Source organism: Gymnoscopelus braueri (genome assembly GCF_963280865.1).
Source record: "Gymnoscopelus braueri genome assembly, chromosome: 17".
In the NCBI taxonomy this organism is placed as follows: domain Eukaryota; kingdom Metazoa; phylum Chordata; class Actinopteri; order Myctophiformes; family Myctophidae; genus Gymnoscopelus; species Gymnoscopelus braueri.
In genome coordinates this window covers 7,152,575-7,166,839 of record NC_137617.1, presented here as the reverse complement: position 1 = coordinate 7,166,839, position 14,265 = coordinate 7,152,575, and the positions used below count along the sequence as shown (strand labels likewise).

General features: G+C 47.8%; 1 protein-coding gene across 5 annotated transcripts in view; it reads right to left on the bottom strand.

Annotated features, from left to right (window-relative positions):
* Positions 1 to 14,265, bottom strand: part of LOC308104040 (uncharacterized protein) — a 383,068-nt gene that overhangs the window by 233,527 nt on the left and 135,276 nt on the right. Inside the window, exons 3-5 of one of the 5 annotated variants that reach the window (XM_080454292.1) lie at positions 5,663 to 5,716; positions 4,854 to 5,567; positions 2,323 to 3,018 (exon numbers count right to left, since the gene is read on the bottom strand). The exons of the other annotated variants lie outside the window; for them this stretch is intronic. Coding sequence (XP_080310418.1) covers positions 2,323 to 3,018; positions 4,854 to 5,567; positions 5,663 to 5,693 — 1,441 coding nt within the window. The 5' untranslated portion in view covers positions 5,694 to 5,716. The remainder of the gene's footprint in view (positions 1 to 2,322; positions 3,019 to 4,853; positions 5,568 to 5,662; positions 5,717 to 14,265) is intronic. 5 annotated transcript variants of the gene reach the window in all.

Genomic DNA, 14,265 nt, shown 5'->3' with positions numbered 1-14,265 from the left:
GCAGACAGCTTTAAGTTTCTCGGCCTTCATGTGTCAAAAAACCTGACCTGGACTGAAAACACTGTTGCTACAGTGAAAAAAGCCCAGCAGCGGCTGTACTTCATTAGGATGCTGAAGAAGGCCGGACTCAGTCCCCGGCCCCTCACTCTGGCCTACAGAGGACTCGTTGAAAGCATCCTCACCAGCGGTATCACGGTGTGGTATGGAAACACTACCCAAGCTGAGAGGAAATCACTCCAACGACTCATCAAAACTGCAGAGAGGATTATTGAAGCAGATCTCCCTGCCATGGACACAATCTACACACAGCGCTGTAGGAGGAGAGCACAGAGCATCCTTGAGGATCAACATCATCCTGCTCACCCTCTGTACGTGTGGAGGGACTCAGGACACAACCTGAGACACCACAGGCCAGAGAGCATCTCCACCCACACAACACGCTTTTTTAACAGCTTTTTTCCTGCCACTGTGTGCTTAGTAGCCGAGGACATTAGGGACGGTAGTCAATATGACAGATGAACTGAATCAGAGCAGATGAATTAGGACAGGACAGATCATGATAAGATGAATTGCACCACTATTTGCACAGTTTTTTAGACTATGACGTGCTTATTTATTATATTTGATATTTGTCTTTAGGGAGTGTGGTAGGATATATGTAGGATTGTAGGAGGTACTGTATGTTTTCTCTGTATTTTCTGTCTTCTTTTTAAAATGCTGACCCTGGGAGCTGAGCTCCAAAATGTCCTATGCACTTGTGCAAATGGCAAATAAAGTCTATTCTACATACAGGGTGTGCCGATACACTAATTTCACCAAACGATACGATACGATATTTGGCTCACAACTTCGATACGATTTCGATACGATACGATACGCACTTTTTTTATTATGAAAAATAAATGGGGGAGAAAAAAAGCAAATGCAAACAAATAATTCTGTTTTTGCATTATTCAGACATGCGAACTTGTAGCTTTTCAGCTACAATAGCCGTTTTGAATCCAAATAGGACAATAGTGTGACACCTGACCCGAAAAAAAACAACATGTTGTCACCCTTTTCACCTCGGGGCTGTTTGCATGCCTGATTATTATTATTGTAAAAAAAAAAAAGAAAAAAGAAAAAAGTTTTTTTTTTTTTTTCAAAACGATTTTTTTTTTCTTCAAAACGATACATATCGTCACGAAAACGTATCGCGATATATCGCGGGACGATATATCGGCACACCCCTTATACATTATCTTATCTATTAATATGTTGGATTCATGTTAATGTGTATTTTCAGACATTTAACCATTTAAACCCTCAATACTGAGTAAACTTGACCTTTAACTCTGTACTTTGTCTTCTCTTTTTCCCCCTCTGTCTACACCAAACCTCTTTGCTGAAAATAGCAGATCTACGAGCTTGTAGATCTGCTGTTTTTGGCTAATGTTCCCCTGAGAATAGGGATGCTAGGGTTCAAGTGGTTAATGTAAAAAAAAAAGTTCCAATCACAGAAATATTTGGCTTGTAGTATATCTGACCCCCTAGGGGTCCCGGACCCCCTGTTGACGATCCATCTGTTATAACAATAAGCTTTATTTGTACATTATTAATCAACATAAAAATGGTCAAGGAGAGAGACACACACACACACGCACGCACGCACGCACGCACGCACGCACGCACGCACGCACACACACTCACTCACACACACAAACAAACACACACACACACACACACACACACACACACACACACAGACACACACACACACAAACACACACACACACACACACACACACACACACACACACACACACACACACACACACACACACACACACACACACACACACACACACATAGCCGTCGGAAGCCATTCCCAGTTGGGGGGGACATATTTGTACCGGCCCACGAAGTCGCGTGCGCGCGCGCAGCGCGCGTGCGCACCCCCATCCTCGCGCGCGCGGATGGGGGCGGATATTTCCAAGTTTTGGGTGGTTATTTGCGGTTATTTCTTTTTATAACTCTTAATAAATGTGATTGTGCCGCTCTTCCACCTTCAAGCAGCTCACAGCAGCTCACAGCAGCTCACAGCAGCAGCCAGCAGCCCTCCCTTCCAGGCAGCGGCCGCGGGGTCCTAGTGCCGGCCTCATTTGAGGCTTTTTTTTCCTCCTCTTTTTCCCCGAGGCCTCGCGGCCCAAATACCGGTTCGCGGCCCCCCCCGTCCCCCCCGTCTCCTACGGCCCTGCACACACACACACACACACACACACACACACACACACACACACACACACACACACACACACACACACACACACACACACACACTACCTTCAAACAGAGCTTTCAGAGCAGTTCTTTGTCTCTTTGTCTTGGTCAGGAATGTCTGGACATGTTCCTCTGTGATCTTCTTCCTCTCTGACAACGTCTCTGAAACATCTCCATCATCTTCATAGTGTCCACCTCTGTTTCCTGTCACCATCTCCTCTATCTTCCACAGCAACTCTGTGACCTGAGTGTCATCTGTCTTCTGATTGTTGAAGACATGATACCTGTTCCCACATTTGTCAACAAGCCAGCGGAGGTCTTCTCCTTCAGCCTCAATGTGCTGCTCAATGCTCCTGTCTCCCAGACAGTCTCCCTTGGTGAACAGTACTATAGCATGACTCCACACTCTCTGTGACAGAAGTGTCATGTGTTCCTCTAATGCTACTCTCTTTGTTTTGGTGAATGCTACATCAACAGGAACCGTCAGAAGAACAGCTTGTAGTCCAGGAAGACAGAGAGACACACTGTTCTGGATCTCCAGCTTGTCCATCTCTGAGGTGTCCTGTAGTGGACTGTTGTAGTACCAGCCTGGTGAGTCCACCACTGTCACATATCTCCCTGCTACTTCACCATGTCTCACCTCACACTGCACTGACCTCTGACCAGCTTTAAAACCACTTCCTCCCAGAATGGTGTTTCCTGCTGAACTCTTCCCAGACCACTGCCCTCCCAACAACACAATCCTGAGGTCAGTCAGTCCTGTCAGAGAAAACATAGTTTACTTTCACTTTGAGAGCTTCTTATTTAACCACTTAAGACATATAATTATTTCATAATTCATCATACGACAAATAGTGACAATAGCAGATATACAAGCTCACAATAAGCTCTTGTGAGCTTGTAGATTTGTTTGGAAATTTCCACCTAAAGTACAACATGTAACAACATGCCCAAATTAGGCATGCCAGGATTGATATGATTAAAAAAGAAGAATGTCCAGTTCTATATGTTGTTCTTAACATTTAATAATGAAATTGCTAAATTATTTTAAATATTGCTAAAATATTAACAGTAGAAAGGTGTGTTCAGTGTACAGTTCAGAACAAATGTCCACCAGGAGACATCATAGAATAATAATAATGTACATTACTACATAGACTAGACTGTGTAACAATTGGTGTGCGTGTGTGTGTGTGTGTGTGTGTGTGTGTGTGTGTGTGTGTGTGTGTGTGTGTGTGTGTGTGTGTGTGTGTGTGTGTGTGTGTGTGTGTGTGTGTGTGTGTGTGTGTGTGTGTGTTTATTTTTGTGTGTTTATTTTTGTGTGTGTGTGTGCAGGACTGATCAGCTTCATCTATCTAGTCCACACTGCCAGTAGAGCCAGGAAGTACCTCCATTTATTTTCAAATATCCTCATTGTCGGGTAGAAACCTTGTATGTCCAAAACCATTGTCATCAGTTTTAGTTTGTAGTTTTAGTCATAGTCTTTTGAATACAATTCCATTTAGTTTTAGTCATATTTAAGTCATTTGAAAAGTTTTAGTTTTAGTCTAGTTTTAGTTTTAGTATCATAGGATTTTAGTCATCTAAGATCTACAGTTAATTTAGACGACAAAAATGTGTATTTTAGCGGGCTGTGATAGCGTTGTAATGCATGATTTATATTTAGCTGAGTGCCGAAAATAGCCGATTTACAAGCTCACAACAAGTCTGCGACGTATTGTGAGCTTGTAGAATGACATAATAAAATGACATGAAAGAACACCAGTCCCTCTATCTAATATTGTAGCCTTTTTTTTTTCTCTTTTTTTTTAATGAAATTGTAAATATATTTGGTCCTAGTTTTAGTCATCATAGCTTAGTTTTTATTTCATGTTTTTTTTTTTTCGTCAGTGAAAAAAGGTAGTGGATGAACATTTTTCGTCATAGTTTTAGTCAAATGAACACTGCTTGATATGAAATAGAAAATACAGCCTGTGTTCCAATGTATTTACTGTAATGTAATTATGATTTAGTCACAAGCTCTTGTTAAAGCTTTCCACTGGTTAAATATTTATAAAACCCTCAGACAGAATTAACCACTTTCCTCTCGTCACGATGCAACGTGTTGTGAGCTTGTAGATCTGATATTTTTGCTACTTTTGTGTGAAACTGTAGTGTGACAAAATATGGAGATATGAGGTTTCTGCCCAACAGTAGCGATATGTTGCACACACACACACACACACACACACACACACACACACACACACACACACACACACACACACACACACACACACACACACACACACACACACACACACACACACACACACACACACACACACACACACTTTCACGAGAGAAGGCGACAAGGCAATTTTTAATGAGCCTAGGAGAAACATGGAGTGTGAATAATCTGTCTCGGTAACACTAGTTCTTCGATTTTGTCACTCAAATTTCTTTGACAGACAGACAGACAGACAGACAGACAGACAGACAGACAGACAGACAGACAGACAGACAGACAGATAGACAGACAGAAACATGAACTCTTAAACCTCCTGGCAGAGATTAATGAAATATTATCATTATTCAAGTAAAACAAAACATACCAGTATCTTTTGGAAGTCCAGTTGTTTGCTTCTGAGCGTCTGCCCTCCTTTGTTCTGCTCTTCTGCTGATAGTTCTCTCCATCTCCTTCAGTTCCTCTGAGACGTGTTTTTCTGTCTCATAGTGACAACCATTACTAGTCACCATCTGATCTATCTTCTCCATCAGCTCTGTGACCTGACTTCTATCTCCTCTGTCACTAATGTTAAGAACATGGAAGCGGCCTTCACATTTCTCAATAAGATAACTTAAGCTATGGCTAGATCTAATGAGATCAGGTCTCATTTTGTTTTTATCAGCTACAGTGAACACTACAATAGTGTGTTTCCACACTCGGTCACTGAGGAGAAGACTCAAATGCTCCTCTACTGACATCCCTGTTCCTACATATGGGTTGTCTAATGGCATCACTAGGACAAAGGCATGGGGTCCTCCTGGAGGACACAGATTCACACTCTGTTGGATTTCTAACTGAGTCAGTTTGGGGGTCAGATCTAGGGGTAAATCAGTCACCCATCCTGGAGTGTCAACCACAGTGACCTGTCTACCAGACACTACCTCTTGTCTCATGACACTCTTGACTGTTCTTCTGTTTGTTTCAAAAACATCTCTGCCCAGGATGATGTTTCCTACTGAACTCTTTCCACTGGGTTGATCTCCACGTCCTCTTCCCCCGATCAGAACAATTCTCAGTTCTGTTGGTTCACTGTTCTTCCCTGGATGGAAAATAAATATATTATATTAATAAAGATCACAGATGTAACTAAACCAGTGTCATTTTGCTGGTTTAATTTGTTTTAATAGAACTCACCTCTGATGGAAGCTGAGGTTCCACTGGCCATCCTGTCTACAGCTGTTGTTTGAACTGTAAAACAGTAACATACAGTAAGTCACAATAATCTATGGGTTACTTGCGTAACCCAGGTTTTCTAAATTGCGAACAAGTTGTTCACATATGGGAAACAGCGCCCTCTGGCGATGATACAGAAGCTTCACATTCACTCCCTCAGGGCCAAAACCCTTTTTGGCCCGATGGGCCTTCCGTCGCTTTCCGGTAGTCCCTTCCCCGAAGGCATAAAAGGAACCGGAACGCGGAAGTCATTCTCTTTACACACCAGCTTCCTTCTGCCGAGCAAAAAGAAGGGTGTTTTTGTGAACAACTCGTTCGCAATTTACAAAACTGGGGTTACGCGTAACCCATAGTTTTGTTGCATTGCTTCTCTCGTTGTTCACATATGGGAGATATAAACCCCCGGAATGTATCTATGAATCGAGATACCACAACCTGCTGTCCCAACCTCCCCGGGCGCCAGGGCCACGCCCCTGACACCCAGGCGCCATCAGACCCACCGGGTCTAAGGCAAGGAACAGGAGAAAGTGGGGCCCTGACAGACCAAGGTCTGCTTCATAAACTAAAAAGCAGGCACAGCCTGTCTACTCTAGGGGGGGGAGGGCCCTGACAGACCGAAGTCCGCCTTATAAATCTAAGGCCCAGACATGGGCCTATCATACATTAAGGCACAGGGGCATGAACAGAACCTACCGCCGTTCCATGCACCCACCCACCCTCAGGTGGAAGCCACACCCAGGACTGCGTGCGCCATGGAAGACGCTGCCACGTCCAGGCTGTAAAAAGCAGCGAAAGTCGATGGAGACGCCCAATCGCTGCAGTACAAACGTCCTGAATAGACACCCCTCTGAAGAGGGCCCAGGACGTCGACACACCCCTAGTAGAGTGCGCTCTCAGGCCTTCAGGCACTGGGGCTCCCCTACTGGTGTACGCCAGACGAATAGCCTCCACAATCCAGCGGGAAAGCGTAGACTTAGTCACCGCCCTTCCCCCAGGCCCGGGGCCCAAGGAGACGAACAACTGGCTAGGCCGGCCCTGGGCCGCAGTCCTCCAGACATTCAGCCGCAGGGCTCTCACTGGACAAAGACAGTGCAGCCTCCGATCCTCCTCTGAGACAAACGGAGGCGGATGAAAATCCACCAACTCGGTTGGCGTAACCACTGCCAGGTGGTTCTTGGGGATGAACGCCGGGTTAGGTTTTAGAACAAACCTACTGTCATCACCAGCGAACCTCATGCACTCCGGAACCACCGAGAGGGCATGTATATCGCTCACCCGTTTCGCTGTTGTCAGCGCAACCAAGAGCACCGTCTTGAGCGTGAGGAACTTCAGTTCCACCGTCTCAAAAGGTTCAAAAGGAGGACGAGAGAGTGAGTCGAGCACCAGGACCAAGTCCCACGTGGGAAACAAGGACCTTGAGACAGGATGTTCACGCAACGCGCCCTTCATGAACTGACACACAAGTGGTCGCTTCCCGCGGTTTTTCTATTGAAACCAACATGGTTGCCGAAATGGCCGCCAAGTACACTTTGACCGTGGAGAAAGCGTTTCCAAGATCCAACCTATCCTGTAGGAAGGTCAGGATGTCTGCGACCGAAGCCTGGAACGGGACCACAACCGGGAACCGTTCCACAAACCACTCCTCGAACACACCCCACTTAGCTCCATAGACGGACCTAGTGGAGTGTGGCCTAGCGGCCTGAATAGTAGCTACCACTCTAGGTGGAAGTCCAGTCGCAGTCAAGTTTTCCCTCTCACGGGCCAGACCCACAGATCTAGGTCTGCGGGTCTGGGATGATGAAGTTCGCCCCCCGCCTGCTGCAGCAGGTCCTCTCGCAGCGGGAGGGGCCAAGGTTGGTATAGGAGGGGAGCTATCTCCGACCTCCACGTGCCCCATGCTGGAGCCACCAGCAGCACCGTCAGGTCCCGGAGCCTGATCCGTTCCAGAGTGGGGTGGATCAGCTCCAGCGGAGGGAACGCATAAAGTAGCCCCCCCGGCCACTTGTGCGCCAGGGCGTCCAAACCCAGCGGAGCCTGGCCTTTCATTGAGAAAAACAGCGAGCACTTCGCGTTCTCCTCCGAGGCAAAGAGGTCCACCTGGGGCCGACCGAACCTGGTCCAGATCTGGGCCGTGACCCCGGGGTGCAGAGACCAGTCTGAATAATGAGTCCTCCCTCTGGACAGAAGATCGGCTCCCCTGTTCAGAAGTCCAGGCACATGAGGGGCGCTGATTGATTTCAGATGCGAGTCGCACCACAGTATCAACCTCCGAGCCAGACCATCTAAGGTAGGAGACCGCAGACCTCCTTGCTTGTTGATGTAGGCCATGGTCGTGGTATTGTCCGTCCTGACCAGAACGTGACAACCACCGATGTGGGACCTGAAGTGTTTTACCGCCAGAAAAAGTGCCATCAGCTCCAAGTAGTTGATGTGGGCTTTCCTCATAATGCGGTCCCATAGACCCCTGGCCATCCGGCCCTCGAATGTCGCGCCCCAGCCTGTCACGCTGGCATCGCTGGTGATCATCTTACTCGAGATGATCCTCCCCATCGGGACGCCCTCCGACAGGAAAGAAGCTACTTTCCATTGTTGAAGGGACTGCATGCACGCCGCGGACACCGTCACGCGACGAAAACCCTGAGTGGCCGGGATCCTGAGGGAGCCCATCCATCTCTGAAACGGCCGCATGTGTAGCCTGCCCAGGCGCACTAAGGATATGGCCGAGGCCATGAGCCCCGCTGCTCTCATGCAGATTTTGTACTGGACCTTGCGTCCCAGTTGAAATAATGCCAGACACTTCAGGAAGGAATCTATCCTCTCCTGAGACATACGCGCCCTGAGAGCGACCGCGTCCAGCGCGATACCTATAAAAGTAGCGCGATGGGACAGGGTGAGCACGCACTTCTCGAAGTTTAGCGTGAATCCCAGGGAGGTCAGGTGCGACACCACCAGATTGGTGTGATGACATGCCTCCTGACACGAATCCGCCGTCAGAAGCCAATCGTCTATGTAACTCGCTATGCGAATGCCACTCTGCCTCAGAGGGGCTATCGCTGCCTGAGTGCATTTCACGAACACCCTGGGACTCAGGGACATCCCGAACAGGAGGACCAGGTACTCGTACACCCGACCCTCGAATTCGAAGCTCAGGAATTTCCTGTGCGGCGGGTAAATAGGGATGTGGAAATAGGCGTCCTTGAGATCTATTGAGCTCCACCAGTCGCCCTGGCGGACTGAGCGTAGTAACGCTGCTGCCGTCAACATTTTGAATTCAAAAGTTTTCAAATACCTGTTGAGAGCTCTGAGATCCATGATGGGACGTAATCCACCCCCTTTCTTCTTGACCGGGAAGTATCTCGAGTAGAAACCGAGACGGCTTTCTCCCGGTAACACTTCCCGTACGGCGTTCTTGTGTAATAGGGAGGAGATCTCCTCCCGTAACGTCACCGCCGCTTGACCACTCGCTTGTGACAACAGTACTTTGTTGGACATGGGTGGTTTGGTGGAAAATTGCAGTCTGTACCCCTTTGCTATCGTACGAAGCACCCAGGGGTTGGGGTTGCATTTCTTCCATTGCTCGATGTGCATTGACAACGGATTTGGGGGGGGTTGTTATTGTAGTCGAGCGTACATGAGCCGCCATCTTGGCTGCACTCGTTGGCCTGACAACCGTGCTTGGTTGTTTTGTCATATAAGAAACATTTGCAACGGCAGCAGGGGACACAAGTGCATGCACATTCACGTAATCCTGTACTATATAAATGTGTATGTGTGTTTTGTAACTCAGGGTTCGGGGCGCAATTTTCTGTCACCGCTAGCTCCGGTGAGGATCTCCTCCTCTTCCTCGTCGTCCTGGCACTGAGGCCTGTGGCCACTAGAACCTGGTGCAGATCCCTCGTCTGGGGGGAGAGGGAACCGGGGGAGAAAACGTCACTGCTCGTCTGGCAGGGAGTGACAGTGTCACCTACCCCGCTTGGAAGGGCGACCGCTGTAAGCGCCTCTCTGGTGAGGCTTGCTGGGTGGGGGGCGTGAGCAGTCGTCTTCCCTCCGGTCACGCTGTTCGCCTCTGGAGGCGGGCGGGGCGGAGAAAGAATGGGTCTGGCGATACGGAGCGTCCTGTCGGGTCGGTGGTCTGCCTCTCTCCGGCCGCGGAGGACGGGTCTGGGGTTTGGGGGGAAGGGACCTGGCTGCAGCCTGGATGCAGGACAAGGCAGCCTCGTCCTGAGCTTTACGCACTGCGTGGCTGTCCTGCAGGTAGCCCATGCCCCCATGGAAGAGATTACCGGGAGTCACCTTAAGGTTCTGGAGGTTCTTCTTGTCATCAGGACCCTTGAAGGTGACGTGGTCGAGCCACCGCGCTCTCTCATGGGTGACACACAGTCCGATCCCCCTGCCAGTCCACTCTGTGGAGTATTTGTTAAGCAGGATAATCTCCTGTGTGATGCGCCTCATCTCTGCTAGCTGCTGAGGTGTGGCGGCGTGTCCTGCCTCGCCCAGGAGCACTTCAGGGACCCTGTAGCAGAGCAGCGGCGTTGAGAGCCCTAGCGACCGCTCTGGTGGCTGCTGAGCCGGACACGTCCTTCTCGTTGGTCAGACAAGGAGGATCCTTTACCGTGGAGAAGGGGGGCTTCTGGCCGCGTGGCTGGCTGTGGTTAAGTGAGAGGGCCAGGGTGCGATCCATGGGGGGGAGGGCCACGAGGCCGAGCTCGCTCGCACCCGCACAATCGATGTTAAAACGTAATCTTTTAGGATCAGCGTCGGGGCCCAAGGGAGAATCCCACGACGATGAGAGGGCTGCGCTGAAACCCTTAGCCAGGGGAAGCTTGGATTTCTTGGCAATCTTTTCGTCCACCGACGAGACCCTGGAACTCCGAGGGGTTAGCGGGGGGCTCCTCGGTGTCGTCAGCCGGCCACTTGAGACCGCATCTGATGGTAGCTGCTTTGTAGAGCTCCAGTAAGGTGGTCTCACCTCTTTCGGCCGGTGGAGGAGCGCTGCCAGGCTGGGCCGCAGCCGCCACCGCAGGTACAGTGGCAGGGAGAGGGGTCCTCACCTCAGGTGGGCAGAGGACTGGGGGGCCACGGTCTTCCGTGGCGTCGGCGTCGTGCAGGACGACCTCCCCGTCCCCCTCGACTTCATCGACTTCAGCGTGTGCGAGGCCCAGGCAGCTGACGCAGTGGTCATGCATGTCCCATTCGTCCAGAGTCTGGGAACATGAATGGGAGCCGCACCACCGCGGGGGAAGATCCAGGCTGGTCTCCCGGTGTCGGCAATCGGCGACGGCTGGACGGTCCCGTCGAGCCATGGCGAAGAGGGTGGCTAGCTTGGCTAAAACCACCGACGGAGAAGAGCTAACCGCTAGCTGCTAGCTGGGCTAACGAAGGCTAGCGTGGTTGAAGGTTAGCGTCGGTGTATTCCGCGCCGGGAAACACAGTAGAAGAGGGAGATAGGTCGGGGAACTCAGTGGACCGGGATCCGACCCGTCGCTATTGAGCTTGTAGAAACCTGCAACCTCGATTCTTAGAAGTGTGGAGCTCCTTCACACGCTTGGCAGAAGGAACAAAGAGAATGACTTCCGCGTTCCGGTTCCTTTTATGTCTTCGGGGAAGGGACTACCGGAAAGCGACGGAAGGCCCATCGGGCCAAAAAGGGTTTTGGCCCTGAGGGAGTGAATGTGAAGCTTCTGTATCATCGCCAGAGGGCGCTGTTTCCCATATGTGAACAACGAGAGAAGCAATGCAACAAAACTGCTGTTATTATAGTTTTGTTGTCATTACTGTTATATCACACATTTGACAATATAATGAATATTATTTGACCAGTGGTTCTCAAAGTGGGGTTCAGGGACCCTCTGGGTTCCTTGAGAGGTTCTAAATGGACCCTTACAGGTCTGTAACTCTGAGAGTGTACAAATGGAACCAAATGGACCCTTGTGGGTCCATTTGGTTCCATTTGTACATTCTCAGGGTTATAGGGGTCCTTGAAATTAAAATGTTTGATAACACATTGGTTCTCAAACTTGTTTTGTCTCAGGACACACCTGTAAATAACTTTTTCATCCCTCAATTACATTGTTACTTTAGAGCACCTTACTGTACATTTATGTGATATTACAGTATGTAAATAAAGTACGTAAATATGTAAATCTTTCCCCCTAAGATACAGTATGTCACGAGGTGAACTTGAGAGATTAAGACAGATTGTAAATAACTTATAACCACTTGAACCCCAGCATCCCTATTCTGGGTGGAACATTCACCAAAAATAGCCGATCTGCAAGCTCACAACGCGTCCCACTCCCAATGGGATGTGCTGTGAGCTTGCAGATTGACTTTTTTGACGAAGAGATTTGATGCACATAAAGAATGCACAAATACGGTGAAACTCGGTTTTACTAAGTATAGAGCAGTGTTAGGCAACAGGTGGCCTGTGGGCCCGTGTATCATTACTTTACATTATCTGATAGTCCACATGTGCTAGTGATTGTCAAAATGGGGTCCAGGGACCCCCAGGGGTCATTGAAGGGCTTCCAGGGGGTCCCCAGCTAAATTGTAGTTTGTAACTAAATGGACCCTTAAAAGGTCTGTACCTCCGTCTCAGAGAGAGACACTCTCAGAGTTATGGGGGTCCGTGGCCTAAGTTTGCACCAAACTGTAGATCCTTTTAATTAAAACGTTTGAGAAGAACTCTACCATCATGTCAAAATAGAGAATCTACACCCACCGTAAGAATGTTTTTATCAATGTTAGGAGTGCTTCACAGGCATGTGTTTCATAAAGTCTCTCTCCATATCTAAATAGAGACCTTAGAGCTCCTATTCAATGAAAGAGCTTGTTTATCTCTGTTCAAAAGGGAGTCTGTCTGTCTGTCTCCCCAGGTGTTCATTTTTTTGGTACTTAATCCATTAAGACCGGGAAAGCATCTGTGTCAGATTTATTTGGCTATTCAAAAATAGCAGATCTACAAGCTAATAGCGTGGCACCGAGTGCCGCGCTATTAGCTTGTAGATCTTCAATATTCAAAAATTGTGGAAGATTTGTGCAAATCTTTGAATATAGTATATATATGTTTTAAAGCAAACACTTCTAACTCCGATCTGTGCTTCTGGGGGTCCCTGGAACAACATATTTTGAGATTGGGGTCTGCGGCCAAGTACATTTGGGGGTCCTTGACATGGAAAAGTTGGAGCACCACTACATACAGTATAGCAACATACTGTTAGGATTTAGAAAACACTTTTAGATATGTATTTGGCCGCGGACCTCCATCTCAAAATGTTTTGTTCCAGGGACCCCCAGAAGCAAAGTTTTGAGTTACAAATGTTCGTTTAAAAATATATATATTCAAAGATTTGCAAACATAAAAAAAAGAAAAAAAAAGCAGAGGGCGCAGCCATAGCTGAGTGGTTAGTGAGCCCGTCTAGGGAGCCAGAGGCCCTGTTTGCCCCAGGTACGATTCCAGGCCAGGCCAGCAAATGTGTCGATGAAATGAAATATGTCCCTGAGCAAGACTCTTAACCCCTAATTGCACACAGGCCCTCATTGGAAACAAGACCGCAAGGACTTTCATGAACGGACCTGTTAAAGGAATTATCCTTATCCTTAGATCTACAAGCTCATAGCACTGCACTCTGTGTACTCTGCACTATGAGCTTGTAGATCTGTTATTTTTGAATAGCCAAATAAATCTAAAATGACACAGATGTGTTCCCGGATTGAAAGGGTTAATTAGCTAAATATCCTCATTGAGGATGTGTCCTTCACTAAATGATTACCACAAGTATTTCTATCTGCACCTGTGATATTTGATTACACACACAGTTCTATCAGTCAGTATGCAGTTAAAAAAAACGTATTTCTTTTGTAACTTTTATAGCAATAAATAACAAGTCATATATTGATTATTGTATAAGACAGTCTGTCAACTTTTCAGATCGTAAATTAGCCTTTGATTGTGTTCTCATCATCTAATGACTTTAGAAATTGGCCCGATGCCAAACTTACTTGCTGACCCCTGACCTAGTCGTTCTCTCCCTCTACCCCCTCTACTCTATTGAATAGCTACTGTCTGCTGACTGTGGTGTTTCTGTGCTGTCTTACATTTTAAGAGAGAGAAAAGAATGCTCAACAATACAAACAATCTCTCTCTCTCTCTCTCTCTCTCTCTCTCTCTCTCTCTCTCTCTCTCTCTCTCTCTCTCTCTCTCTCTCTCTGCTGCCTGTCAGGATACGTCATTAAACTAGTTACACTGCGTTCCCATGTCCTTCATTATCTAATGACTCATCATGTACGTGTCTGTTTAGACTCAACTTTTATTTATTGTATTGTTCCAGAGGCATACTGTACAACCCTGCTGTACAATGCATTAAATCACAGTAATATTCCAAGACTTTCATAGAATACATGTTCACCTTAGTGGAAAACTATTGAACTAAACTATTGAAGCTACCTTGCTTCAAAAGTTCGACTACCTATGCATGCGTGTGCACACACACACACACACACACACACACACACACACACACACACACACACACTCACACACTCACACTCACACACTCACACTC